This window comes from Sander vitreus, chromosome 14, assembly GCF_031162955.1.
Source record: "Sander vitreus isolate 19-12246 chromosome 14, sanVit1, whole genome shotgun sequence".
NCBI classification, from domain to species: Eukaryota; Metazoa; Chordata; class Actinopteri; order Perciformes; family Percidae; genus Sander; species Sander vitreus.
Genome location: NC_135868.1, coordinates 12,411,012 through 12,438,961, shown reverse-complemented (window position 1 = coordinate 12,438,961; position 27,950 = coordinate 12,411,012). Strand labels below are relative to the sequence as shown.

The 27,950-nt window shown below is 38.8% G+C and overlaps 5 protein-coding genes across 5 annotated transcripts; 4 read left to right on the top strand and 1 right to left on the bottom strand.

Annotated features, from left to right (window-relative positions):
- The first annotated feature begins 1,474 nt into the window (after window positions 1–1,474).
- LOC144528704 (transmembrane protein 272-like) lies at window positions 1,475–4,013 on the top strand. The gene is made up of 5 exons (XM_078267474.1): window positions 1,475–1,826; window positions 1,905–1,967; window positions 2,070–2,120; window positions 2,252–2,443; window positions 3,039–4,013. Exons 2-5 carry the CDS (start codon window positions 1,907–1,909, stop codon window positions 3,296–3,298), a joined length of 564 nt encoding a protein of 187 aa, XP_078123600.1. The 5' UTR covers window positions 1,475–1,826; window positions 1,905–1,906; the 3' UTR covers window positions 3,299–4,013.
- Window positions 4,014–4,412: 399 nt separating this feature from the next.
- Window positions 4,413–7,070, top strand: mrpl9 (mitochondrial ribosomal protein L9). Its single transcript, XM_078268531.1, has 7 exons — window positions 4,413–4,674; window positions 5,209–5,368; window positions 5,509–5,633; window positions 5,734–5,787; window positions 5,938–6,039; window positions 6,158–6,241; window positions 6,648–7,070. Exons 1-7 carry the CDS (start codon window positions 4,588–4,590, stop codon window positions 7,005–7,007), a joined length of 972 nt encoding a protein of 323 aa, XP_078124657.1. The 5' UTR covers window positions 4,413–4,587; the 3' UTR covers window positions 7,008–7,070.
- Window positions 7,071–8,747: 1,677 nt separating this feature from the next.
- Window positions 8,748–12,948, bottom strand: prcc (proline rich mitotic checkpoint control factor). The gene is made up of 7 exons (XM_078268530.1): window positions 12,140–12,948; window positions 11,988–12,038; window positions 11,305–11,793; window positions 10,612–10,704; window positions 10,326–10,472; window positions 10,161–10,226; window positions 8,748–9,390 (listed from the first exon to the last, which is right to left on the bottom strand). The coding sequence occupies exons 1-7, from the start codon at window positions 12,449–12,451 to the stop codon at window positions 9,304–9,306; spliced, it is 1,245 nt and encodes a 414-aa protein (XP_078124656.1). The 5' UTR covers window positions 12,452–12,948; the 3' UTR covers window positions 8,748–9,303.
- Window positions 12,949–14,739: 1,791 nt separating this feature from the next.
- Window positions 14,740–21,559, top strand: LOC144529436 (hepatoma-derived growth factor-like). The gene is made up of 6 exons (XM_078268528.1): window positions 14,740–15,202; window positions 17,187–17,263; window positions 18,096–18,234; window positions 18,725–18,883; window positions 18,992–19,180; window positions 19,333–21,559. Exons 1-6 carry the CDS (start codon window positions 15,116–15,118, stop codon window positions 19,351–19,353), a joined length of 672 nt encoding a protein of 223 aa, XP_078124654.1. The 5' UTR covers window positions 14,740–15,115; the 3' UTR covers window positions 19,354–21,559.
- A 1,731-nt stretch (window positions 21,560–23,290) lies between these two features.
- mrpl24 (mitochondrial ribosomal protein L24) lies at window positions 23,291–26,663 on the top strand. Its single transcript, XM_078268044.1, has 6 exons — window positions 23,291–23,377; window positions 23,629–23,815; window positions 24,544–24,639; window positions 25,033–25,136; window positions 25,697–25,827; window positions 26,242–26,663. Exons 2-6 carry the CDS (start codon window positions 23,633–23,635, stop codon window positions 26,376–26,378), a joined length of 651 nt encoding a protein of 216 aa, XP_078124170.1. The 5' UTR covers window positions 23,291–23,377; window positions 23,629–23,632; the 3' UTR covers window positions 26,379–26,663.
- The last annotated feature ends 1,287 nt before the right edge of the window (window positions 26,664–27,950 follow it).

The following is a 27,950-nucleotide window of genomic DNA, read 5'->3' as shown; positions in this document are numbered from 1 at the left end:
ACAGCGCTGTAGAGGAAGGTCTGGCAATGCGAGACTAACTCACGACAAATCTTGCTTTGCCAGACCCTCCTCCAAAGCGCGTTGGAGGAGAGTCCGGCCATTTGGGGATGGGAGGAAAATGTACTCTGATTTATTGCCATTTCTTTAAACCAATCACAATCGTCTTGGTCTATTGTACCGGAGAAAAGCCGTGGTGCCGCTGCTAAATAGGCTCGGAAGGAACTTGTTTTGGTGTATTTAAAAGTTGTTTTATGCAACAGAAAACTCAGATTGAACAGATAGTCTAGCTAGCTGTCTGGATTTACCTTGCAGAGATCTGAGAAAAGGTTAACCATAGTCCTCATAAATCAACCGGAGTTTAAAGCTTTAGTGCGTAACTTTTTGATATTAATGAACGTCTGTTACATTCAAGCCATTGCCAAATGAGTTGCTGCAAAGTTAATCTAACTATCAGCTCCACACAACTCTCTCTGGATTTCTCAGCATGACTGTGTTCAGAAGATTGTGGCGTCCGGTGACTTTCCCGTGCAGAAGCTTGAGTGAAGATAATTACCTCTTCTGAAGAGTCCATCATACTAGCAACTGTTTGGAGAAGGGGTGTGGGGCGCATGCACGATCACAGAAGGCTTGTAGCATGTGGATGCGCCGACAGTGTCATTACTTAGAATTCCTCATGGGCGAGACAGAAACTACGCACCATAAGTATACAATGCCAACACAAAGGAAGCCCAAGGCAATGGATTTCTGGCCTAATTTTTTTTAAACCCCTCCCCCTACCTATATAGTTAGAGAATATTATAGATCCAAGATTTAAACTGACAAAAGGGCGGGACAAAAAAAAAAAAAGGCACAATTTAAAATCTGTCTGCTACTTCAGCACCATGGACAGCACCATGGATTTTTCAATACACAGCACAGTTAGGCTACTGATATTTCAGAGCGTACCCCCTCAAAACGCCTACAGTGCGTATGTAAATTGCCTTAAGTGATGTCACTTGAGGCTGAACGTGTTGCATTCTGGGTAATGTAGAAGTCTGTTCTTGGCAAGAATCTAAAAACTAGATTGAAAACAAGCGGGAAATTGGCCATCACGGTTTACCTGTTTAAAACTCTTAAATGAGGTTTATTTCTGAAGATTTGATCAATAATTATTTTGGCTTTTACTTGTTTGTTCCAAACCAACCATTGTAAAAAACAAGCCATATTTTGTGTCAAATTGAAATGCACTTTTTAAGAATCATTTGAATACTATATATTATTCAAATAAGACTAACATAGGCCTATATTAATGTTTAACCAACTGCTCAGAAAACTACAGAAAAAATTAAATGATCATATGTGTGATGCAAGTGCAGCCTGTGTAATTACTATCACACTGATGAGAGCTGATAATACAGCGTTTCCTGTCTGTGTAACTACAAGTGCATCACATTGTCTTTTCAGTGCTGGATTGCATTAATTGACCTTCGTGCTGCACCATGCAATCTATGCAATTTATTGACCAATGAATTTCAAAATGTAAAATTTCAGAAAAGTGTGATTTGCAAGAGAAATAGGACACCTCGTGACTGGTTTGTAGCTCAAACCACACTTTGCATGCAGATACTTTCAGATAACAGACTTATCATTATTTCCTCCTAGTTAAACACAGAGAGTGTTGCGAAATAGTTGTTGAAATGCTTTGGCTTGAAACAATATGTCTTAACATCCTGCCAAAACAGCAACGGACGTTAAGAAGTAACTAACGCCGACTCATGCTACACTCATTTAGTTAATACTGGAAGAAGAAAAAAGGCTTTAAAGTGTCTCCATTCAGAGCTGGACAGGTACGGTATGACACTGCTGCTGCACTCCTCTTCCTGTTGATGCTTGTGTATAATTGTAACAAGACTTCTTTACTGCAGATATGAACCCGTCTCCACAGTCCGAAGTCAGGCCTCAGAGTGCCGTGCAGATTTCATCACTTGGTTAGAAGTCTTTTCTTCATTGCTCTTATGCCTGCCTTCTGCCTTATTTTATGTTTTACTGTTATACCAATCCTTGACCCTTTCCCTCTTTCTTTCTCATAGTTGTGGTGAATATTATTTGGTGGATGGTTATGATTGCAGCCATTGCTTTGGGTGGGTTTACTACCGTTTGATCACAGCAACATTTTTCAGATTTTTGACAGCAAGCAGTATGTTTTGCAGACTTTTTCATGATCCTTTGTTAATATTGACATTTTTTCTGGTTCTGGCCACCTGCTTTATAGGGGCTACACATCTGCACGGTTGTCCAGTACAGCCCAACATCCCCATTTACCTCATAGTGCTGGGAACGACCAGCCTCCTCTCTCTGTCTCTGACCTACACCAGGGCCAACCCCGGGGACGGCATGGTTTCCATCATGTGCTTGGCCTGCACGGTCATCTTGCACCTCTTCAATTTCTGCTGGCTCATTGCAGGTGGGAGAAAATGTCACAAAAATGTTGTGTTTAAGCAAGATAAATCTCTCTGGACTCTACATGCTTGCATGGAATCCGATAGTAGTGTAAAGTAACTAAGTATACTCAAGTGCTGTACAGTATTTCATGTGATACAACTTTATACTCCACTACAATTAAAAAACACATACAATGCTTAGTTTAAAGCCCCTCTTAAGTATTTATTTACAACATTAAATTTGAAGGCATGTTTTCAGGGGCTTTAAAGTTAGACAAAAAAGAGTTTAACACTCAAAATCTCAAGTAGTCTGCTCTGTCAGTACTGTGTAGGTGTGGTTTTATTAGATTTAATCAGTTGATTGACAATGACCAAACAACCCACCAACTGTCATCAAAATCAGATTCAAATGTTAAATCCTGATCCTTTTTTTCCTCAAACATACTTTAAACCAGTGAAAACAGCACAGGCACAGACAGAAAATCAAACAGTTTGTGTTCATGTTGGACCAGATCACTCATAGTAAAAATCTGATTGAGAAAATATGTTTTCAGGGCCTTTACGTTCAGTTTAGTTTGTAGTCTTAACTCTAAATTAAATTAAAATGTTCCCCTGTAGGCACTATTTGGGTTTATCCTGTCTATCCTCCCAGCTACACACCAGGAACATCTCAGTACTGCCACAGGACAACCTACCAGTTTGCCTTCACTGTCACCACTCTAGTGTGGGTCGTTACGACTTTCATCTTCTTCTGCGGATGCTGCTTTGCCCTGCTGACCTGCTGTAACACTATAATTGCAGGACGCAGATTGATACCCAGCCGCTTTAGTTTCTATGGTGCGACAAGTGATTCTCAACCCATTGCCGGTGATGTGTGATTTTAATTTTTGTCTTCAAATGTCGAAGGAATTTACAATGGGTTTGACAGGAGTGAAACTTTTCCCAGATTATGACAGTAGTGGTCCTGCTGCTGAGGTTTATTTGTGGGGTTTTTTGGTATGTTTTATAGTTTATAGTTATACAGTAGGTATAACAGTTTAGGGCATCTACAAGTAAAAGTATTTCAAACAGCAGCTCTAAAAACAAGATTTGTCTGCTATCTTTCTGTTAATGCTTGGCGAGGTGCCTTACTTCACTTGAGTAACATTTTTGCAACATTTCGATTTGTTGGTTTTCTGTGACAGCACACAAGTTGCTGAGCTGAGGCCAGTCTGTCATTAAATATTCTCTACAGGGTGTGTAGTCAAATATAAAAACAGCACTGTAACATCCATAGACTGTATAAAATAGGTTGACACCAACAGTCAACATTTGAGCCGATACAAGAGAAGTTGTTAGATAATCTAGTGGAAGTTTATATTGATCCAGTATTGAGATAGATAATAAATTGTTATTGGTAGTGTGTTTTTATATTCTACTATGCTGTGTGTGTGTGTGTGTGTGTGTGTGTGTGTGTGTGTGTGTGTGTGTGTGTGTGTTAAATGTTAAATGTTATTTTCTGCAGTGGAATAACTTTTCTTGATTGCACCACTAAAGATGGTATTATTGTAACAATATGTTGTGCTGTATGGCTTAAATAAAAGTTTGATATGTTGTTTGCATGATTTAATTGTGTGGGAAAAAAAAACGTTCTATAGTCCACATAACTGATGTTTCAATGAATCCCCGGTACTATCTCTGCAATCCAGAAAGAGTAGCTAATTGCTGCAGCATAAACAAAGAGAAATAAAAGACCAGAACCAAAGATAAGCTTGTTGGCTCATTGTTTTGTTACGTTGTGAACTATGGTTATAAATTAACCATAACCTTATAAACGAACTGCATTTAAAATGTTAACATATTCAGTACAAACGAAAAAAGAAAACTATTGAATAGCCTGAACATTCTGATTTAGTCACCTTAGTTTAATGTTTACAACACAGATTTTGACATTTTCCAATGTGATTACTTTTAATTCAGGCTTTTTCCGCGACTACTAATTCAGCCGGTGGGGTCCTTTTACGTCACACAAACAACGCCAGTTAGCTTGTAGCTAACATACATGCTGTGGTTATTTGACCGGTAATTGAGGAATAATATAACGTTGGATGTGCCTATGCCCAGACTGCATTGAACTTTTTGTGATTTATCTCATATGAATAATTGAAAGTGGTGAATTACGGTCTTAATGAACATGTGGAGCTCAGGCCGCCGTGTCCTTCACGATCTGCTCCGTCAGCCGGCTGTCAGGAGTTTCTCTCTGAGTCCTGCTCAGGTAAGTGTCTCTGCACTTTTTTAATCAAAGTAATAAGTAATCTGCCAGGGTTTGAAACTGCTTTAACTCAGGACCGTGATTAATGAATCTGTTGATTATATATTTAAGTGTATAAAATGTCATAAAGTTGTGAAAAGGATCTTCCCAGAGCCTTTGTCTTTAAATCCTAAATTTGATCAGACCATCAGTCCAAAACCCAAAAATATTTAATTAGCCTAAAAGTGACACAAGCACCCTGCATTATATCTCAAAATGTACCTCATTAACACATTGTCAGCGTCAATCGATATGAGCTTTAAATAAAAATAGCTGTCTTTGCAATATTCTTTTATATATGACATGTGGCGAAATCTGAAGAACTGGGTCCACAAGAACATACTGGCCCACCTTTTTATTACCTTTTTCTCACTACTGTTCTGCTGGAGAGCCATAAAAACAAAGATAACAAACCCACACAACTAACATAAACTGAAGTTTTGTGACGGCTACAAGACATGACAGAAGAAATAAAGTGTGTGCTGGATGTTTCCACAGAATACAGTTGTGGTGGAGCGCTGGTGGCAGGTGCCCTTATCTAAAGTAGGCAGTCCGCCAAGGCTTCACCCTCGAAGACACAGAATCTACAAGTTGGTTGAAGACATCAAACATGCTCCCAAGGAGAAGATGGAGCTCATCCTGACTCAGACAGTACCCAGTGAGTATCTACAATGCTCTCAACAGATCACATAAACCTAAGATTTCAGAGCTGTCACAGGAAGTAAAACAGTTTATTTTAATTATTTTTTTTGCACCAATGGAACTCTTTACATTATTAAAATAACGTTGTCCTTACAGAGCTCGGTGGACGAGGAGACACTGTGTTTGTAAAAAAGTCTGTCGGCAGAAATAAGCTGCTGCTACAAGGCCTTGCAGTGTATCCATCGCCGGAGAACAAACAGATGTTTGCTGAGGAGTTAAGAGTGTGTACTTCATTTTAACACTGTCATTTATATGCCCACATATTGGATAGCAATGTGTAGCTGTTAACCATTGTCACCTTTTTTTTTTTTTTACCAACAGCTTCTGCGTGAGGGGAAGCCAGAGGAAAGAATCCAAACCCGCACTGGACAATTGGTGAGTTATCTAAAAGCATTTCATTGTTTTCAGATTTTTACTACTTAGGTCCTATGCTGGAGTCAAGAGATGGAAGGAACAACATACAAACTGCTGTCAGTTTTTTAACAAAGGTTTCCTTATGTGTTATTTTTTATTTTTTTTGTACAGACAGTGGCGCTCCTTAAACGCTCCAAGTTAAAGATACTTAAAATGCCTTCGGATGAATTCCAGCTCACTAAAGAGGTTGTCTGCAGGCAGTTTCAAAAGAAGGTATGGCCGTCTTTGTCTCTCTTCTCATTCACTTTTTTTGTCCTGTTTGACATCAAGTAAGTGCTTCTGCTGAACATACAATTAATTGTTTATTTACTTTAATACAACTTTTCCTCAGCTGGGAGTTGTTGTGCCACCTCATGCACTGAGTCTCCCATTTGAGTCAGTCAAGGACTCTGGTGACTACTGGTGTGAAGTTACGGTAAGAAATGTTTTTTTCAGTGCATCATTTTATTATCAAACATTTGCAGCAAGTGTAGCTCCACGCTATACATGTCTTTTTAGTGGCTAGTAGAAATTTATTCCAACCAACTAGTGTTTAAAATGTTAAGTTTGTTTACATATGGGTACTGCATGTTGCAAGAAAAACGCATGTTGATATTCTTGCAAAATGCAGTAGCCACATTCAAGAAATGGCTAACATTTTCCATAGAGAATTACCTTGATTCTTAACATTTTGTTACTATTACTATTTCTTCACCAAGAGCACGTCATGTCACCCTCCCACACCTGGAAACCATTAAAAACCTCATTAAACAGAAGCAGGTTACGGCTGTTGTTCTACCAAAGACCAGACTACTTACTTTTCATATTTTTTTATCTTTCAGGTTAATGGAATGGACACAGTTCGCATCCCCATTTCACTGGTGCCATATGAAGACCCGTCTGCAAGTTATCAGCGACAATTGAAAACACAAATGCAGCAGCCACAGGCGACCACAGACGTCTCAGAAACTGCCGCTGAGGAGGTGGTTTCTGCTGCTGCTGAGGGGGAAGCTGCTGTGCAGGCTGTTTCTGATGCTACAGTGGAAGCTGAAGCAGGTAAAGACTCTGGGAGTCAAGTTAGTGAAGCTGCAGCCTTAGCAGGAGTCTCTGCTGATCAAGATCAAACTGCAGCAAGTACACGGATGAGTCAAGACACAACAGCACCACCAAGTGACAGCCCGAAAAAAGATGACTCCAAATGAAGATGTGCATAAAACTACAATAAATATGGTTTACTTATAATACACATTATACATGCATAAAAAGTTGTCTGCGTCATTATTCAGTTATTTACAATTATTACAATTACAAATTTACAATTACACGTGAACTCTAAATTATAGTTGGATAAACTGATCTTTTGTAATCTTACCGTATGTATATCATAAAGATAGCGGACATAACCAGAAACTACCCAGTTGTATTCAGAAGTATGTAGCCCGGAAAGACAAATATTTATTCATTAATTTTAACTGCACAACACACATAACAAAATATAGTATAAACAAAAAGGTTTTTCCCAGCAATGTCGTCAAACACGTTAGTCACCGAATTTGAAATGTCAGTGCCTAATACAGTTGTATGCTTTGTTAATTGTAACATGAAATCAGCTGAGGTCAATGTTAAGGTAATTAAACGGATATGTAATTAACCAGGGAGTACTGTGAGTGCCTGATTAATTTTAAAGAAATGTTATTTCATCCAAACACGCTTTGCACTGTCCAATAGGTGTGGAGGAAAATAAAAAGCTGGAGCTCGCACAAATAGCATTCAGCCTCTGAGTCTCTAAGTTGTGTGTGACGATATGTATTCAGACTGTCAGCTACTTGCTTCGGGCTGCCATGTGTGTAAATATGCTCTGACACAAGCTCTACATATTTATGAAGTATGGCAGCTATATATAAGGTATGTTTCTGCCAAACGTTCGAGTCAGTTTTAAGGCAGATCAGCTTGTGCATGTGTGGATACAAGAATGGTGGCCGACTACAAAGCCGCCACCACACCGAGACATAGTTAACATATGAAGCTCTCTACAAAATCCATGTCATGACATATAGTGCTTTTAGCAGCCTGGCTCACGAGTTTACATTTGTATTCTATTTTCTGCTTGAAAAACAAAACATATTGGAGGGGGGACTTCTAATTGCTTTTTTTTTTAAAGGAGGAAAAAATTAGAGCCTGAATAAATGTCAGTGCTTCAGTGAAAAGCCATTTAAAAAGGCTTAATTGCAGAATGGGAAAGACTGATGCAAGGACAATATTCACATCAATCAAAGAGAGAAAGCAGAAATCTGCAATATTCTCCAAAAATGGAGAGATTGGCAGTGTTTTTTGTTTCTCCACATTAAAAAGTTCATAGCAGTTTCCCTTAAACGTTTTTTTTTTAAACATTCTGCTCTCCGGCAGAGAAAAAAAGCCACATACACATTCATTTTGACGGCAGAATCTTCCTATAATTGGAGCAGCGAAAAGAAATAGTTACAGCCTCCTTAACCACCTAAAATAAAACAGTTTGAAATGAATGGGATTGCCATTTAGGGCATCTTCAAGAGGCTAAATGTGCTGCCTCGCTGCCAATAGCACAGTACTAAAAAGTAATTGGTATTTAGGAGAAAAACTACTGAATCTGTAAGATGCATGCTGGATGCAGCCAGGTAAAAAATACTAAGTTCCTGTTTCATGTTAAAATCAGATGGTTTTCTGGCCTGATGGTAGCTAAAGAACCAGCTAAAAGTGAAATGCATGTGTGGTTCTCTGGCAATTTATTTATGCAAAACCTCCTTAGAACAGATGTAGTTGCAGGTATGCTCTTTCACAACTTTGAAGTTTTCAATGTAAGACCATGAAGTAAATAAAAAAAAACAAATAGGGATGAAATACAAGCAACATGGACAACTTTTACATCCTTAATTTAATTAGTCATTACGAGCAACTGCAGCATATGTATTCCAATATCACCTTTATTTTATATTACAAAATTGTTGATTCAACGTATAAATATGTAATGCCTCACAGGTTTTAACTGACTCCAGTTCATTTCTCTGCGTCAACATTTTACTAACATTTGTGTAATTGCCAGAGAACCAAACCTGTTGCTGAGTCATCTGTATCAAAAACAAAAAAGGATTCATACATCAATGTTTGCTGTATGAATATGCATACACGTTCAAAGGAAAGCATTTATAATGGCCACTTGAGGGTCACGTTACGTCATCTCTGCCACAGGTTTATTTGTATGTATAGAGCCTATAGTTACTGTAAAGGAATCGGCTGTGGCTGGATTTTTCGTACAGAAGTTACACCTTATGAAACTATTGACCAAAAAAAACTACTGAATAATAATTCAACACAAATACAGTAGGGAGGGCAGGAGAGAAAATCTGTATTACGGTGTGTATAGTTTCTTCCCGAACAAGTTTCCTCATTGTGTAGGGAAAGCTCTACTCTACTTTCTGATGCAGGGTTTCCACATGCTGCCAATAGTCCACAGTATGACATTTAGAAACCGTATTTGGCCTGTGTCTGCCGGCGGGTTAGCTTGTTGTCTGCCCAACTGTTCTTCAGCTCCAGCTCACGTTCCTTTGCCTGTGAAAGAAGAAAATTGTGTAAGATAAGAGAGAGAAAAAATGCAGTCCGCTGGCCAAATCTGTTTTCATTAAATGTCAAGTGCTACAACTATCAAATGCTTGTGGACAGTGTGGGATGTGCACACAGTATGCAATTCTAATTTTGGGGTTCAGACTACCAGAGATATCTGGGAGGAAACCTGCTTTTAGAGAATCCATAAGCCTGAGTAAGTACACAGACAAATGTGAGCTATACATACCAACCAGCTTAACAATATAAATAAATCCCCACCTTGTGCACAACTTTGAATACCATCCAGGGTGTGTAAAAATAAAACACCCAACATGATTGTATAGCCAATTACTCTCAATGTTAAACAAAAAGCTACAGGCAAAGTTAACAGAAATTTGGCTACTATTTTTAGCTTGTTTGAATGCCTTGTGTAGGCTCGTCATCTTGCAGCAACACAAAGCTTGATGTTTTCTTTGTAAAAACAAGCATGGCAGCCAACAACTTGGAGCTGAATGTGTTGGTTGGTACAGAAACCCCGACTCACACCATGCTCTGCATCACTTTCAAAACAAACTGGAATTTTGCCAGGTCGGTCTACTAGAAGCACTTGCCTTAGCTCCAATATATTGTTTGTGTTTGCGTGTGTCAAAAGAACTATAATGTAGCCTTTCAAGGACTACACAGACGTCCCCACGGACCGTGGAAAACATGATCGGATGACAGAATTTACATTGGATAAATATGGTAAGTATAATATGGGCTTTAGCAGCACTCACCTGGTGAATGAGATAGGTTATCTGATGCTTGCGTCGCTGTTGTCCTGTAGGCTGTTCTCCTTTTTTCTGCAGAAATGAGAAGAAGTGGACAATACATAAAGTAAAATGTGTTGTAGTGTTGTTTCTTAGCAAAATTGGCTAAGACTTGAGATCTAGTCAGGTCACCTTGCTGAAGGACTGACGGGCCTGCTTCTCTTCTGTCATGTTCTTGGTCATCCACTGCTGGTTGCCACTTAGCTGGTCGTCCCCTTTGATCTCCAGAAACTTCACCTCCTCTTTGCCCCTGTTCCGTTTCCCTTGCAGCCGCATGAACTGAAGCACAGGAAGAAAATGCTCATTTCAGTTAAAGAACGGTTTTTAACCTGCAGCTGCTCAAATTATCAATAATTAGCCCTATTTATTAAGTATGGAGTTATATAGCAAAACAATACAGATAGAAGAAACGTCTTACCGCTTCATCATCAAACATGGCAGAGTTGCCAGGCTCTTCAGTCTCTGCCGATCCAGCATCAGGATTTTGGTAGTATGTCTCATTATAATATCCCTGTCAAAAGAGAAAATGTTGGGATGTCTCTTAAAGTAATGTTCCATTTCCACTGCGATTTGTGTCGGGAGGCCTCTGGCTTTCCCTTAACCGGTAATGTGTTGGGATGCCGACAGCCTTTCTGTGCAGACTAATGGATACTGTGCGTGGTTAATGTTTCTGTATGGCAAAACAAGGATTTCACTGCAAACACTCGACAGACCTGAGGCTATAAAAGACAAGAAGTTGGCTCTGTAGCCTCCATGCATATTCGTTGGTATTATTTATGGATGTTAAGGTGCTCTTCTTGTATTTTTGAGTGTGTATACTGTAAACAGTATCTGTAGCATGTGACTAGATAACATGCAAGTGAATGCATGCCTCAACCATTCATAAAGTAAAAGCTTCCATAATTGCACTCAGATGTGATGAACTGACTGAAATAATCCAGCATTAACAAGAGGACTGTAGAACTGGATTGGCCTTTTGTTAACATATTCTTAAATAGTCCAGTTAATCTAATTACTCAAGTAAATTTGAACAGTCAGCGTAATTGGAATCTAAAGCCATTCGGCTGACATGTATATATGCAGTATAAGATACTTTATGAGTCATGATTACCTGAGGGAGAGCTTCTGGGCCTGCCATGGGCTGTTCAAACTGAGGATATTGACCTCCCCATGCACCAGCTCCCTCATGGTTTCCTCCAAAGTCGAGAGGGGCATCTGACTGACCCGGCTCATCTGCATCTGCAGGTGCAGGTGCAAGAGGTTCTGCGGGGGCTGATGGCTCAGGGTCTAAGATTGGGATGACTGCAGGGAGAGGCTGGGAGCTCTCACCCAGAGAAAAGTAGTTCTGTGGGGTGATTTCCTCCTCGTTATCCTGGTCGTCAGTGGCTATTTGTCGAGCCAGCTGCAGGGCGGCTGATTTTGCTGCAGCTTTGATTGCAGAGGGAGACGCGCTAGAACCAAGCACACCCTGAGCTGGCGTTCCAGGCTTGGGCCCTTTGGGTTCTTGGCGCTTGGTGAGTGTGTAAGGAATCAGGGGTCTATCAATCTCCTTCCTGGTCAGGTTTTTGGGTTGTGGTAGAAGGGAGGAAAGACCTGAACCCTGGAAGAGGAAAGGGATATGAATGGAAATGTCATATGTTGGGTCTGCAAGATGAGCAAGCTCGGTTTCAATGGAAATCATTTTAAAAACGGGTTTAAGTGTTCCTTAAACCATCTTCAATAAAACCAACTGGGATAAGAACAACAATTGAGGTGACTGTGAATGTAACCGCAGACAGTGAAAGATCCTCTTACCTGAGGATGTAGTTTCTTCTTTGCTGGTTCATCATCATCATCAGAGTCTGACTGTGGGCAAGAAATAGACAGATTATGAATTACAACCAGATTACATACCACAGGAGCTACAATATATAAAAGCAAACGTTTTTATACAACTCAGTACTCACATCCCGTCTCTGGATCTGTGGTACAGTGATCTTGACAGGCTCTGTTCGCTTCCTCGGCTTAGGCAGACTTGAAAATAAGACTCCTTTAGATGGCCGAGGATCTAGGTCATCGTTTGACGTGTTGTCCCCTGCTGAACAGTTCGCTTTTGTCTCCTTTCTTGGCCCACCGTTTCCTCCTGCCGATACTGGCTTTTTAGGAGCAGGCAAGAGTGAGAAGAGCCCTCCTGTGCTGACTTTGCTCTGCGGTGGGGCAGAAGTCGAGGTTTCTTCTGAGTCACTATCATCACTGCTGCCATAGGCGACTAAAGACATGTTTGCTGATGATATTAAAAATGATTAATCTGCAAGAACTCGTGGACATGGATAACCACTTTCCCTGGATTTGGTCTCAAGAAGCCGTACTCACACTTTCCGACAATCTTACTTCAATTAAAGGTACGATAATCTTTGATAGTAATAGCCACAAAGATAATGAAATAATTACGAGTGGGGCTGTAGTAACAAGAACACAGCAGGGTAAAAAGAGTGCCTCACGGTAAGCTCATTGCATGAAAGGATTGTCCCAACTTCACAGCGCTAGCTAGCTAACGTTAGCTAGGCCGCCGCAGCAAACGATATTAGCTAACTGGCACTTTCTTGCTTCGTCAAACTAAATTCGTCTCAGATCTGTTACTGCACATAATACAACATCGGATGGTGCAGCAGGTGTGATTAAACAGCACAAAACTGAGTTGTTTTTTTTTTAGTCCCTAGACTCCATCAAAACATTCGCCTCGATCGTACATGATTAAAGAAACAGGCTGCGCAGCTTTCTGCGCAGCCTGTTTCTTCTTCTTCTGTTTGTAATAAGTTGGTAAACAACTTCAGAGCATTAACGCCCCTAACGGACCAAGTGTGTATAACCAGTGACTGTAAAAGGCGTAAACATCAATTTAACGTTACAGTATCTGAAACAAATCTAATATAGCAGGTGATTAGATTTGGACTTACATGGAATCTGTGGGTTTTAGCAAACAGCATTGAGCTGACATTCTAAAACGTACACATGGTTAGTGTATTATAGGCCGATTCCAGTATTTCTTAGACTTAATGTGTTTAAATTTGACTACACCTTTAGTCCAACAAAATCATATATTAATAAAGACATGTGCCCCATTTTATTCTTGCTAGTTTAAGAAGGCTTTGAAACACAATGTAGACCTTCAGATTAGATAATAAAATTCTCAGAAAGGATTATTGAATGACTGACTAAATAAAACATGAAAAATCCAAGTCATTTAAAACCTTAGTTCTGGTCAAACATTTCAAGAGTCGAACAAGGGTGTATTAGGGGAACTTCTAGTCTCGCTTCGCCAGACTCATGACATCAATATTTTTTTTTAAATTCTGGCTACAGCCCTGTTGGTGATCCACCATCTTCTACAACTGAAATAGCAATTCAAAAATATTAAGGTGTAAAGCTCGATTAAAATATCTTTAGAAAAACAAATAAAGAGAAACAACACAGTGACAAGATACAAACTGGGAAAAGTGGGCCCCAGACCCTCAAGGGGTCGCAAAAGCTCCAGGTTCACTGTGTTGGAGGGAATTGTGAGACTGAACAGGGGCCCACAATTCATGCCTTGGGGCCCCCTAGAGGATTAAAACAGCTGTGGCTAGCCTGCTAGTTCTATTTTGACAACTTTGTGGGAATAGTTTGAGGAAGGCCTTTTCCTGTTTTAACATACCCTATACACATATCAAGGTCTGTAAAGAAATTGTGTTTGGTGTGGACGGAAGAACTTCATCTCCACCCATCAAACACCTTTGGAAGGAATTGGACCAGAGACTGCGAGCCAGGCTTTATTGCCCAACCTCTGTGGCTGACAACTCCCCCAAAATCTTGTCCCAAAATCAGAGGAGTGGAGGCTGGTAAAGCAGTATATTATGCCCATGGTTTTGGATTGAGGTGTCCAACAATCCCTTATGGGTGGGTTTCCACATACTTTTGACTGATTTGAAATGGAGGACAATTGGGATTTAAGCTGTTTTGAGCATGATGACAGCCTTTCCTGATAATGTTGTAAACTGTATATTGGAGTAATTGGGAGACAGGCTTAGCTAAAGGCTTGTCCTAATTTTATTGAAATCTTGTTTGAAACTATGCACCACTTAGCACACTATTAATAAAACAAAGGGCCCCTTTTAGTTGACAGTGAGGTCCTATCTTGAAGAGAGTCTTTGTGTCACACATTTGTTATTATGTCGCATATTCATAAATGTTTAATTAAATTACCACACAATAAGAGGACACAAGCGGCTGTTTTTATGGGACATGTTTGCCTTTGCCTTCCTTGCAGGTTAATCAGGCCATGAAATTGAGCCTGGACCATTTATTTTGGCTGACTGAAGGTAAATCCCTTAAAAGAATAAACATATGCTATTGTTACCCTGAATTTGTATTTTAATCAAACATTGTCCTGCGCATTTCCAAGCGAATACCGTTTTTAATGCTGGTTTGCCAAAAATTATTGCGGTTATTTTTTACATGAGAAATATACCTTCAGTATGAGGTTTTGGTCGATAGGGGCGCTGGCTAGCTAACTGTGCAGCTTCATCAGGTGCTGGGGGCGCGTCTGCAAAGTGGGAAGCGGGTTTCAATTTCAAACCCAAACAGTCCGAGTGACGAGCCAGTGGGTTGTGGGATAACGTTAAAATCAAATAGTTATCGTGTTTAGAATTTGTAACGTTATTCAGACATAAACCAGAACGGTGTCGTTATCACCGGCCGTGGTTAACGTTAGTCCACAGAATCCGCGGAAAAAAAGTCGCCCACCGCGTCTTCGCTCCAGTTTTCCGCGCCTGGTATTTGGATGACAAACCGACGCTTGGCTTGTTTGCAGCAGGTGTTGACCAATCCGGACATTGCACTACATTAAAACTACTACTGTGTTTTAATTCATATATCTTATATACCAAGCCATTTCTGCAAGAAACATGCCGAGGTCCAACAGGCAAAAAGAATACAAACCTGGAGATCTTGTATTTGCTAAAATGAAGGGGTATCCTCACTGGCCTGCGAGGGTAAGCACTCGACGTTAATGTCTTGTTTCCAGCTTAAGGTTTGTTATTCATTTTAGTCCTTTTGGCTGCATGTTGATATTACTTGTTTACCTGCAAGGCCTAACGTAACAGTTAGCTACCATGAGTTAGCCTAGCTGTTAGCTTGGTCGTTGCCCAGCATCCACACACAGCCAGCCAACTGTAGACAGTTGCAAATTTCTTTCGGGTGAGTCATCGTGTAGACAGACACCAAATTACCCTACTCGGTTAACTAGCTAAATATGAATGTTGTAGTTAGCTGCTCTCTGCTACCAACGCTGCTTTTCATGTGCCGCTGTCGTCTCCCAGGGGGCCCGTTAGGCTAATGTTAACTTAGCTTACCCTTAAAAAGAGCAGTTGGGTAACGGGAAGAGTCAGTTACAAGTTAACGGTCATGCCATACACAACGTTAACGTCTGTCCAGTATAGTTAGCAAAGGATATCTTAACGCAAAGTTGGGCTACTGAGGACACAAACAGGAATCCACGTTATAACTAACGTTAAGTTACATGATAAATAAGTTTCCTTAATAACTGTTGCATTTTACAGACTACACATGGCTGCTTGTGTAGCCATATGCTTTGATACTTTGTAAACATACCCACCCTTGTTGCGACAAGTAGCTAGCTAAGTGTTTCTGCTTGTTGTAATTACTTCCATTACGGTACAGTTTTGTCTAATAAAAACAGTGGTGTAAGACCATAACGTAATGTCTAAAAGGTCCATAAACACACAGCAGCCCAACATAGCACTCGGCGTTTCCTAATCATTCAGCAAGGGCGAAAACGTGAACTTTTAACTATGTTACATTTCCCTCTCAAACGCAGCCTCACTCAGAGCTTTATAAATACGGTTATGTTTATACTTAAGAGAAAATGTGGATGAAAAAAACAGAAGAATGTGGTACTTTATGCAGTACTAGAGCCAAAACTATAACGGATAAAATGTGGAAACAAAATAACTTGTAACCCCCAACCACAACTGGCCTGAACAGCTGAAAGGATTTCAGTTTCAGTGTTTCTGTTTTTGATGTAGCAATCTTTCTTACATTTGAATGATAGAGCAACCCATACAAAAAACAGTCTTTTGGTTTATTGAGAGTGCCACTAAATAAATGAATCTGTACTATCACCTAAACTAGTTAAGTTAGTGTCAGTATTGATCTGCCTCTTCCCTCCTTTTTCTCAGTCTTATCAGCCATGTCCCTTGTCAGCAGGCTACAGGTCCTGCCCCACCTATCCTGACACAGTGGCCCTATCTGGGAATGCTAAAAGGCTTGTCTGGCAGTTTGCAAACGGACGCCATGCCTTCCTGTGCCCCAGTGTCTCGCTGTGCTCTTTTGTAAAAACACCAATAAATATTGGCAGAGTGGTGGAGCCAAACAGTGTACTGCATGTTAAACATAAGACGTGACGTGGACGCAAAAAGTGGAGTGACCCCTGTTCTCAGTTGTATTTTAGGAGTTGAATTAGAAGGGATTTTAACAATACCTGGTAAAACCTATTTGAGCTGAGCAATCAATTTAAAATACCTCTCAATTAGCAATGAAGAGTACTCCATAGTACTGTCCAGTTGTATAAGCCTAGCATTTAGCATTACTACCCCTACTGTGGGAACTGTTAGTTCATTAGTCTAGTGATTAGTCATTTATTCACAAATGCCACAATATTTTCTGGTTCAAGCCTCTCAAACATGATTTGCTGTTCTTATCTCTTTTATCATTTTAAGTTATATATATTTTTGGACTGTCTTGTTTTCCAAATTGAGTTTTTAAAGTCACAAAATTCTTCAGAATAATAGTGACCGTCATCGGTTTGTTGGTCCAGTGGTCCTGTGTTTGTCACTTCAGTATTTTTAATCTACTTTTGGCTTTGTGTTTTTCTTCATTGTCGTTTTCCTAAAGAGTTGCTTTGATTTGGGGATTTCTCAGCATCCTCTCTCAAGAAACTGTGTTTATAATTCACAGATTGACGAGTTACCTGAAGGAGCTGTGAAGTCCCCCTCAAACAAGTACCAGGTGTTCTTTTTTGGGACGCATGAGACGTAAGTAATGTGTGTTCATGTTTTCTTATTCAGAGTTGAGCCGAAATTATGACAGAAACATTAGGAACTGAATAAAATGAAAATGAACATCCCTCATAAACTTGTTTCGGCCATTTGGAAAATACCAGTAATACCTGAAAATACTGCTGAAAACTAGTTTATCTGTATGTGTCCATTTAGGTGTATTACATTAACCATGGAACGCACCTATGTAGTACATATAAAGGTTCAGAACCAAACCCCTCTGTAGCTATTTTTATGACCCTGTGACTTTCCCTGAACGGTGTTGTCGTCAAAATCTCCCTTGATCCACACTTTTGTCCAAGATGAGTTATCTCAAACTGGCCTGATTTTCATAACATTTTACATCTTCAGAGTTCACTTGAATTTGCTTGTCTGCAGATAATCCAATATATTCTGTTGGGTGACTCTTTGACAATTTTTGACCTCTGAACACAAAACATTAACAAAACAATGTCCAGTGCGAGCTCTCTCCAACATGGTTAATTACAAAAATGTATATTGATTTACTTGAACAGTCAGTTGTCAAAATCATCATTGATTCATTTCTGTTGATCAAGTAATAATTGACTAATGATTTTATGTCATTAAAGAAAGTTGATTCAATAAAAAATGACCTAATTTTATCAGATGTATCACTTTATTCAAATTGAGGATTTAGTTTGAGGATTTGTTTTTTTTTAGAGTGATGTCATAAAGACAGACATTCAAAGCTTCATTTGAAAACCTCAAAAGAGGCTTCAAGTGTAAAAAAAGAAAAAAAAGACATTCGGTACAGCCCTACTCATTGAGTTATGTTTGACCACCACAGGGCGTTCCTCGGGGCCAAAGATTTGTGCCTGTACGATGAAAACAAGGAGAAGTTTGGAAAAGCAAACAAGAGGAAAGGCTTCGCTGAGGGACTCTGGGAGATTGAGAACAACCCCACCGTCACGCATGAAGGCTACGAGGTATGTGTATTTCTAAGATAGAGGCCAAGTGTGTTTTATTGTACTGTCGGTAATCAACATTATGTTTGTGCCCTGTGTAATGTCACATTTTGTAAAGTAAACAAACTGTAATAGATGAAAGCCAAAAATGGCAGCAACAGAAAACTTGTCAATAGTTTTTAGTACAACCTCTGTTTACTTGATTGTTGCACAGAGATGCAAACAAAGGCAAGATAAATGAGACACTTTTCTACCAAGCAACACAACCGATCATGCATTGAGAGAGTGTGATATAACTTGTAGTCAGTGCAACACTTTTCTACAAAACTCATGTCTGTATGAACCTGGTGAAATCAGTTTCTGCACAAGTTACAGTCATTACATTAACCATAATTTTAGAATGTAAGAGAACGGCAGTGTTTACTAATTCAAGACATATATTAGACTTTGGTGTGTGCTCTTTGTGTCCAACTCCTTTTCTTACACTATTTTTTTCAATCTTTGCCTGTAGTCAGCGAAGAAGGAAAACGCGTCAGAAGGAGCAGGGGATACAGGCAGTTCAAAGAAAGTCAATGCCGAGGGCAGCAGTGATGAGGATGAAGGGGCCCTGGTCATCGACGAGAAGAACGAGAAGGGAGGAACTAAACGAAAAGCAGAGGAGTCCACAGAGGTGAGCTTTGAGTCATGTCAGTCATACACGGTCCAAGTATAGAGCTTTCTAGTCACTTCATAGTTGAGCTTTCTGTCTCTCTGACCCTTCCTTAAACCTTTTCGCTAGGCATCACCCAAGCGGCCGAAGGACACAGAGGCAGAAGGTGATTCTAAAGTAGACTGCAACAAGTCTAACGTGGAGGCCAAGCTCAACGATGTGACTGGACCCAAGGTAACTGCTCCCTCATCACAGAGCGAGTCAAAAGCAGAGGCCCAGGAAAAGGCTCCAGCAGGAAGCCAGCTAACAGCAGATAAGGTGAAACACTTGCCTTATTCAGCAGTAATATTAAGTATAGATACTTAAGGACCATGTCAAAAATAAATTATAAAATCGTATGTTTATGTTGCATGTCAGAGACACTAAATGTAATAATTCCTTTTAATTGCTCTCCCCTGTTCTCCCTGCAGCCTGTGACAGACAGCGCTTAACGTCAATTCTCAGAAGAAAACCAAGAACCTTTGATGCTTTTCTCTCTGGAATTTAGGCATCAACATGATCATTTGCAGGATGCCAGCTATCAGCTGTTTAATTAATAGGAGAATTTTAAAAACCTAAGTGTTTGTATTGAGAGACAAACAAATCCTCATTTGCCATTTTTGGGATATCATATATCCCAGAAAAAAAAAAACGTTTGCTAATCTGATTTCAAACAATTTAACTGGGCACTTTAATGCTCATTTATAAATGGGATTTTGGTGTGTATATATTTTTTATTTCTAAGTGCAATTACATAATTACGAAGACTGAATGCTAGGTGTCAAAAAAAAAAAAATTAGTTCAGAGGGAATAAAACACTGAATATATATATATGATTAAAACCACACAAAAAAATACTCCCATTTCATGGTTTTAAAACGTAAATATTGTACAGGAATATGAACAAATTTTCACCCATGCTCTCAGCTTTAGTTCAGAAATGACTTCCATTTTTTCACCTAGCTTATCAGCCTCATCTTAAATCATATTTTCAGTTATTGGATACATGATGAATTGCACTTTCAGAATTATAAAAAAAAAAAAGCAAAAGAAAATGTCCTGTCCCATAAATCATTGTATTATTCACTGTATGATGTTTTTATGCAACACAGGTTTTGTTGCTTTGGTGTCGTGAATGCTTCATTGCAAGTGACCAAATTAAGTGATTCATTTTGCTAGATTGAATATGTAAAGCCCATTTGAGAAGAACTATTGTAGGATTAAAACAGTTGGTTTGTAAACCCCTCTGTAACTTTCTTAAGCTGATGATTGATGATTTTTGAAAGCAGAAAGACATTCCTGAATGTTGCGTCAGAGCTCGGTCTTGAAACTTTGGTGGGGGTGGAGCTGTGGTGTTTGCTGGGGATAAAAGTTACCTGTCACCACCTTTTTCTGGGGAAATGATCTGGAAAACACTTTAAAAATCCATAAACTCAAAATATCAATTTCATGTTATGTACAATTTCTTATTAAGCTCACATTAATGCTGCCATTGCTTGATACTTGAGATGTAGTTGGGTAGAACACTTAATTGCATTTAGTAATTTGTTTTACCAAATATGTTTCTTTTTCAAATGTATTACTGACAGATCTACTCAAATTGTGATTTTTTTTTTTTTTTATTTATTTTTTTTAAAGAAGTTAATAGGATTGGGCATCGAGAACCGATTCCTACTTGGAATCGTTTAAAAAAATTATGATTCCAGTAGAATTGTTCCTTTATTGGAATCGTTTGGAGGATTTGGTTTCACATCCGATCATCACTTCCCAATTTAACATGCGCAAGTTTTAGTTTCCCTAGCGGCCAGGCGCTTGTTGTGTTGCAGCCTTGGAGCACAGTAAGCAGCGCTCTAGCGTGGCTTTATTTTACATTGAAAAAGCCCTGTAAAACGGCAAACCACCATTGAATTAAAATAAAACTTTCCTCTTATTTGTGAAAATAGGCATGTGACCCGTTTCAACTCCACCCCTCAAAGAATCGGAAGCAAGAATCGATAAGAACCGGAATCGAAAGGAAGAATTGGAATTGGAATCAGAATTGTTAAAATCCAAACGATGCCCAACCGTAGAAATTAAAAGAATCTACAGTGAACCATCTGTAAAACTTTTTCTGACCTTTTGGTTACCAACCCTCTTAACTGGATTATGAGTCCGTTTAACTTCGATGGTCTTATTTTGGCTGTGAAGTCAAGTTGTGATGTTTTATTTCGACATTTGTTTAGACAACATGTTCAAAATGTGGTGTTTGTTATTTTCCACTGTAGGCAACTTTTAAGGTTCAAGTGTTTCCATAATGCTGGAACTGCTCAACATGTTACTTGGATGTTGTCATCGCTTTAGTGTTCTTTCCTGTATTTGGCAACACAAGCCCACAGTTAATCAATTATGAACCTTAGGGTAATCTCATCTTTTACAAGTGGAAATAACCCTCACTGCTGTTCCTAATATGGGTTATACCCACCTATAACATACTGATTTCGAATTATAAAATGCTCAAAGTCAATTCCAATTAATTCCAAGGGTATAATTTGGCATTAAGGTGTAATTCTTTGTTAAGCGTTCTCTTTTACTTTCGGAAACTGTCATTCATCTTAATCTGCTGCTTAGTTTACTGTTGTAGTTGCCAGGCCATTTAATAAACATGTTGATACAAAAAAATGTGTTTCTGTCATCTTTATATTCAGTAAATCCTACTTGTTTATTGTAGATCCAGGTATAGTGATATCTGAACTAGATTTGGTGTCTTGACAGGTTTGTATTTGTCATGGAGTTTGGTGATTAGGAGTTCTTTAAAGTATTTTTGGGTGGAGGCAAAGTTTTGAATCCACTTTCATTTGTCATTTTTAGAATATCCATGAGGTGCTGGTGTTAAATGTTTTGATTTGTAAAAGTTCAATGTGGGAGCTGGTACCTCGGGTTGACAGGATTAATGAAAATGTAGCCTCTAGTCTTGTGGTATATGGGTTCTATGAATATGAACTATGTAGTATACTTATTGAGTTTTGTAAATAGTTTCCCTCAACACATTTAAAAATAAAACAGGATATCACAATTAAATTGCAAATGAGCATGAGATTTTTTTATTGATCAAAATATATTTCCATTTTATTTACCATAAGAACAATAAAGGTGAGACTCTTGACTCTCAAGAAAAATTATTTTATAACATTTAATTGTGTAGTTATGTTTTGTTTTTCTGTAATAATCTCATAGCAATAAAAGAATTTTAGATAGAAACCATGGGTTTTGTAAAGCCCATTACTATTACATTTGTTATAAAATGAATCTGCGTTTTTACAAAATAGAGCTATGTCACCTTTAACATTTTGTGTTCATAATGTTGCAAATGACACATCTTGGTTGCATTTGAAAAGAAATGGTTATTATTAAATGATGCTGTCAAACAGTGATAATTCTCGTCAACACAGAGAAGGCAATGGTCAATTCACAGATTATAGAATGAGTGAGAATAACTTTTGAAAACTTTTATTTCCTGAATATGCTGTAGTATTGTAAGTATTTATGAGTCCGACTTTGTTAAACTTTGTCAACTTAATTTGACTTAACACGGGAAACCTCACCCGGCCCGGACACGGAAAGGATTGACAGATTGATAGCTCTTTCTCGATGTAAGCAAGTTGATGATTGTGATTTAGTCTGTTTTGCATTGACCACAAAGTTGTTGTTTTTATTCAAAGCTTACATATTACTATATTATTATATCACTTGGAAATGTATGTACATAAAGTAAGCCACAGTACATACAGTAAGCTATAGTATACTGTAATGCTCATAAGGATATAACATTTAACCACAATTTACTATTCTGAAACAGACATTGAATACATATTAACAGGATTTTTTAGAAAAAGTAAATTGCAATTATTTCCCTTTTTTCCCTTCATTGCAATGCTGCTTGTTGAATTGAGAATACATGTAAAGCTTGTAAACGCATTCGTCATTGATTACATGACGTGCACTAATAAGCAATGACATTTGTGCTGATATAAAGTGGATGTATGCTGAGGAAGGAACATGTGATGTAGTGTTTTGTACCTTGTATGTAAGGACATTGCTAATTTTTGCACAATGGCACTATTGTGAAAAACTGAGCCAAAACAATTGTATAATTTCAATTAACTCCAATTCCAAAATATGTTTTTACTATAGATAGATTATACTTTGTCTGTGCAATTTGTTTCAAATATCCGTATTATTTAATTTTGACTTGTGAGATGCAGACTTCCAATAAACTACACTGAAGTGCACAGCTGAAGTACACCGTTATTTTGCTTTCAGTGGCCTGCATCCTGCCCACAAGTCAATTTCAGCCGTGCAACTGCAGATGCATTATTTGTCTACTGCGCATGCGTACAGTCAGGTCTTACCCTCCTGCCCACTAGAAGGCGCTGCCTGCTGATGATAGTTGGTGCCAGTGCTGTTACATGTGACATTGACGCAACAGAACAACAGAGGGTAAGATCTTTCTGCATGTTATTCTTGTTTTTATAGTACAACGCTTTAATAAGATAGGTAGCAGTCTTATTTAATAGTTCAGTGTGTTAAAAAAAAATAATAGTGGCGTATGTTTAGCCGCTGTAACACAACGTTAATGATAGCTTATCGGCAAGCTAACGTTAGCATAGCTTGTGTTGAGAGTGTTTCAATGGAGACTGGACACCTTTTAAGCTAATTTAATAGCATTGATTAATGTTTTGTCCCTGCAGCACAATGAGGCTGACCGCTCTCCTGTCTATGGCAGCCAGGGTGGTTATACCCAAAGATTACCGCTTTGGTACCAACAGACCGTGGACGCCTGCTGCTAAGAGGCTGAACCCTCCGGGGAAGAAGAGGAGAAAGGTGTTTGTGGAGCCGATAGCTCAAGAGGACTGGTCTGTGCTTAGAGGGGACACGGTGGGTAACTTAAGTCAGGTCCCAATACTTAATAAGCAAATTGCAAGTCAGTAGCACGTCCTTATAATTAAATATTCAGTGTGCGTGTGAATTTGCCAGTCCTGTTGTGATTTTACAAGGTCAAAACTTAAACTTAAATGTGTTTGCCTTCTACTTTTAAAGTGAAGTCTTTAGATGGTCAAGTCTCATGTAAGTTCAGTACAAGTCAAAGTCACAAGTCCTGACTTCTTGTGAGTTGTTTTTGTGAAGTCTCACTTGAGTCCAAGTATCATGTCTACAGTTCTGACAACCTTTGTAACTCAGAACAATTTTAGCAGGACAGGACATCAGTTACAATGCAGAGGTCAGAAAAACATACTTGCTTAAATCTCTGTAAAGAAGGAACTATTTTTTTAGAAGAATGAGCACAAGACGTTCACTTCCAAGCTCACACTCATTTACTTGTACATTAGTTACATTATAAATGCTGAGCCATCTTTAATGTGACATTTTAACGAGGAATTACATTTTTTACTTAAGATGCATAGATTTCTTCCGCCTTTTGATAACACAACTGATGCAAGTAATATTGGAACTACAAATATTAAAGTAATTCCATAAATAATGCATGGAGAAATTATATTCCAAGAGAATGGGTGACACTCTTAAACGTTGTTGGCAAAACTTGAATTGACAAAATTAACTGGTACTACGAAGACTTACGTATCTGCGTTTCATTCATTTCTCAGGTCGAGATTCTCAAAGGGAAGGACAAAGGGAAGCACGGAAAAGTGATCCAAGTCTTCAGACACAGAAACTGGGTTATGCTGGAGGGCCTGAACACAGTAAGGATCTACTGTCATTTGTTTCCCAGAGGAAACTGGAAGCTGTTTAGTGTATCGCAGTATAATTGGTGGTGCTTATGAGAGGATAAGAAGTTGGCTCTTGCTATTCTCTCTACTCAGTGCTGATGCTTTATTATGCATTTAAGCAATTTTGGATACAGAAATGGCTTGTGAATCATCTTCTTTCACCAAAAAGTGAAATTAACAGTAAAGTTTTCATGTTAATTACTGTCGTAGCAGTGTCATACACTGTGAATTTTTTTTTCACTCCACCAGATGGAGACAGCTGTCTAGTAGAACTTCAAGGAGAAACAATCTGACAAAGTGCACCAAAAAAATCCATTTGGCCACCACCCGGTTTTTAAAGTTGGAACTGTTGTTTTTTTGTTTTAGCATTACAGGTATATTGGAAAAACTGGGGATTACCGTGGGACCTACATTGCCAGTGAAGCTCCCATTCTGCTCCATGATGTTGCACTTATTGACCCTTTAGACAGGTACAGTACACCTTGCTAGAGCCAAGAAAAAAAGTGTGTCTATGCAAGTGCACACCCACCTCAGGACGTTAACAATAGCTGAACCACAGATTAGCAGTCAAAATAAGTTGTAATCCTTTTTCTAGATGGTCTTGCATTATTCTTATCTGGAGTCCTAAGTAGCGTGTGCTGAAGTTGTGCTAAAGAGCTCCAATTCCTGGTGTTATTCTGAATGAATTGTAATAAATAAGTGTTATCAGCAGAAAACATTTTATCTTTAAAAAATATCTGTTTGGGAGACTATCAACCTTTTTGCGAAGTTAGCAAAGAAAAGAATCTGTGTACACACAGTTTAACAAATGTTATTGTTGATATTTGTCAGGTTTTGAATGACGTCATTATGCATCTGTAACGGTTGTGTGCTGTAGTTCCTGCATGTTATTTCTTTACACTATCATCAAGATAAGTGCTGAATAATAACATCTCTACACTACTTTCAGATATCTACAAATAGTCCAGCGTTGTTTACTGTATTGGTTTCATAACAGATTAATTATGACATGCTGATATTGATCTTCAAGGAAGCCAACTGATGTGGAGTGGAAATTCACAGAGGAGGGTGAGAGAGTCCGAGTGTCTCTCAGGACTGGTCGAATCATCCCGAAACCTATTGTAGAGAGACGAGATGGCATTGTACCACAGCAGTGGAAAGGTGAGAGAGAGAGAGATTTTATTGGAGGGGGATTCTTTTCAGTAACCAGTTCATTCCATGTGTAGCTAAGAGTCGGCACATAAAACTGTCTTGTAATTCATTTTTCCACCATCAGTGTTGAATTAAAAAAATAGGTCTTGGAGTGATGCAGTTTCATTGTTGTATAGTGGAAGAAACGCATTTCTTTCTAAACTAGAATACACATGGAAAAAGTAAACCTTTACCAATGCTGAACAACCTTCCAACTTGATTGTACCCCCTAAAGTCTGGGGTGTGCTCCAAACAAGCTAGTTTGTACTGCTCATCTGAAGGAAAACAGGTGCCTGCTCAAATTCATGCCTTCTTATTCTTATGCTTTTCAAGTTGAATAGATTTTTGCATGTGACTGTTTTTTCTTTCCTTCTGCTATTACAGATGGTCCGAAAGACACCAGTCCAGAAGACACTTTAGAAAAAACCTACGTACCGTCTCTTAAAACCCTGGAGGAGGAAGTCATGGAGAAACTGGGCATCCAGGAGAAAAGAAGGCCCCGAAGGTCCTACTGGTACTGACCAGAGAAATCAGAGACACTCAGGCCCCATTGTGCTATCCAGTTGTCACAGGGACTCTGAACACAACATTTTTTGGAGAATAACTATGAGGATGACATGAGTAAGGCCTATGGACTGTAAAATACTGGTGCAACATCCATGTTATTATTAAGGAAATGACAGCTTTGTAAAAATATGAGGTGAAACGGCCCTGAATGGGTACAGTTTAAATTGTTCTCTATTTACAGCAGAGTTTGAATTGTGTTTCTTTCTTTGTAATTGTGAATAAATGTCATACGTAAACTAGTCTGGCTCAACAGATGTACATTGCTGGGAAAAAGCCTGAAATCGTGCCGGATATTCCTCCCATCGTGCTATTTCCTCTATCGGCGCTTAGCGCCACCCAGCACAGCTGTGATTGGTTTGAAGAAATACAAACAAGCCAGAGCATTTTTTTTTACTCTATCCCAGAATAGATAGGCGGTGTAGCCAGACCATACTCCAGCGCGATAGGTCTGGCAACGCAAGACCACATAAACTAATGTTTAACGTATAACTGCTTGTATTCTGGAGGTTCACTCCTCATTTCAGTCGAGGAACGTAATATTCTCAAACAACAATAGTATTAAATCACAATGTTTCCCAACTTAAATGTTTTGCTTTGATATATCAGCATCAACATGCAGCAATTTGGGCAGAGAAAATCCAATGTTGCAAAGTTTCCCCACACCAGGCAAATACTTCAAATATATTTACAGAGCAGGAATGAAACAATATTAATGCTAAGAAAACTGACAATGTCGAGAAAACTTGTATCAAAAAGCCATCATTAGAACAGCCATGACTGCTAGTTCACAGTAGCTTCTGTCTCAGAGGGAATAAATCGGGACATAAAATTGTAGAATGCCTCATACACTGTAGAGTCTGCATGATTGGAAAATTAACCTTATTCTTGGTATTGGCAGGGTTGCTAATGGTGATAGTTGCAGCCTGTTGTGGTCATTCATAAGGCTGAAAATAGTCCAGTTATTTTACAGAAGCCCAGACATGTTGCTCTCCAAAACTCAAAGCCTTTAGACAAATGTGTCTCTCTTTCCTACGTGTCTGGGAAACTGAGCAGAAAAATGGCTTGGGAGGAGACTACACAAACTGGCTAGTTTCAACAAAGTTCTGTCTCACCTCATTTTACTTTATACACTGGCACCGCATGTTATTCCTGTGATATGTATTTATGATCAAGTTCATCTGTATGATATTAATTAACTAATAAAACAAAGTTTAAAGCAAAATCGTTACAATAACGTGTCATACTTTCAGCCACATCTTGCATAGTTTGTTGCAGAACTCTCCTATAAGTGACATATTGAGCCAGGGAATTCTCACAAAATCAATCCTAGTATAAACCCAATCAAAGAAAGTTATTTTCAATGCATTTAGAATTAAATCTCAAGTTTCCTTTAGACACATCCACCATGTGCATGGTAGTGCAAAGTTAAAAGTAAAGGAGAATTAAGCTTTATTATTAAGAATAATTGAAAGTAAGCAATTACAGTATATGTTTAAAATACATGCTATACAAGTATATCTGTAGTT

Coding starts and splice junctions, on each gene's coding strand:
- LOC144529436 (XM_078268528.1), top strand. CDS start 15,116: ATGCCGAGGTCCAACAGGCAAAAAGAATACAAACCTGGAGATCTTGTA. Junction 18,235..18,724: donor TCACGCATGAAGGCTACGAG/GTATGTGTATTT, acceptor CTTTGCCTGTAG/TCAGCGAAGAAGGAAAACGC. Junction 19,181..19,332: donor GCCAGCTAACAGCAGATAAG/GTGAAACACTTG, acceptor TTCTCCCTGCAG/CCTGTGACAGACAGCGCTTA.
- prcc (XM_078268530.1), bottom strand. CDS start 12,451: ATGTCTTTAGTCGCCTATGGCAGCAGTGATGATAGTGACTCAGAAGAA. Junction 10,705..11,304: donor GCCCAGAAGCTCTCCCTCAG/GTAATCATGACT, acceptor CTCTTTTGACAG/GGATATTATAATGAGACATA. Junction 10,473..10,611: donor CCATGTTTGATGATGAAGCG/GTAAGACGTTTC, acceptor CCTGTGCTTCAG/TTCATGCGGCTGCAAGGGAA.
- mrpl9 (XM_078268531.1), top strand. CDS start 4,588: ATGAACATGTGGAGCTCAGGCCGCCGTGTCCTTCACGATCTGCTCCGT. Junction 5,634..5,733: donor TGTTTGCTGAGGAGTTAAGA/GTGTGTACTTCA, acceptor TTTTACCAACAG/CTTCTGCGTGAGGGGAAGCC. Junction 6,040..6,157: donor GCAGGCAGTTTCAAAAGAAG/GTATGGCCGTCT, acceptor ACTTTTCCTCAG/CTGGGAGTTGTTGTGCCACC.
- mrpl24 (XM_078268044.1), top strand. CDS start 23,633: ATGAGGCTGACCGCTCTCCTGTCTATGGCAGCCAGGGTGGTTATACCC. Junction 23,816..24,543: donor CTGTGCTTAGAGGGGACACG/GTGGGTAACTTA, acceptor TTCATTTCTCAG/GTCGAGATTCTCAAAGGGAA. Junction 25,137..25,696: donor CTTATTGACCCTTTAGACAG/GTACAGTACACC, acceptor TTGATCTTCAAG/GAAGCCAACTGATGTGGAGT.
- LOC144528704 (XM_078267474.1), top strand. CDS start 1,907: ATGAACCCGTCTCCACAGTCCGAAGTCAGGCCTCAGAGTGCCGTGCAG. Junction 1,968..2,069: donor CGTGCAGATTTCATCACTTG/GTTAGAAGTCTT, acceptor TCTTTCTCATAG/TTGTGGTGAATATTATTTGG. Junction 2,121..2,251: donor GATTGCAGCCATTGCTTTGG/GTGGGTTTACTA, acceptor CCTGCTTTATAG/GGGCTACACATCTGCACGGT.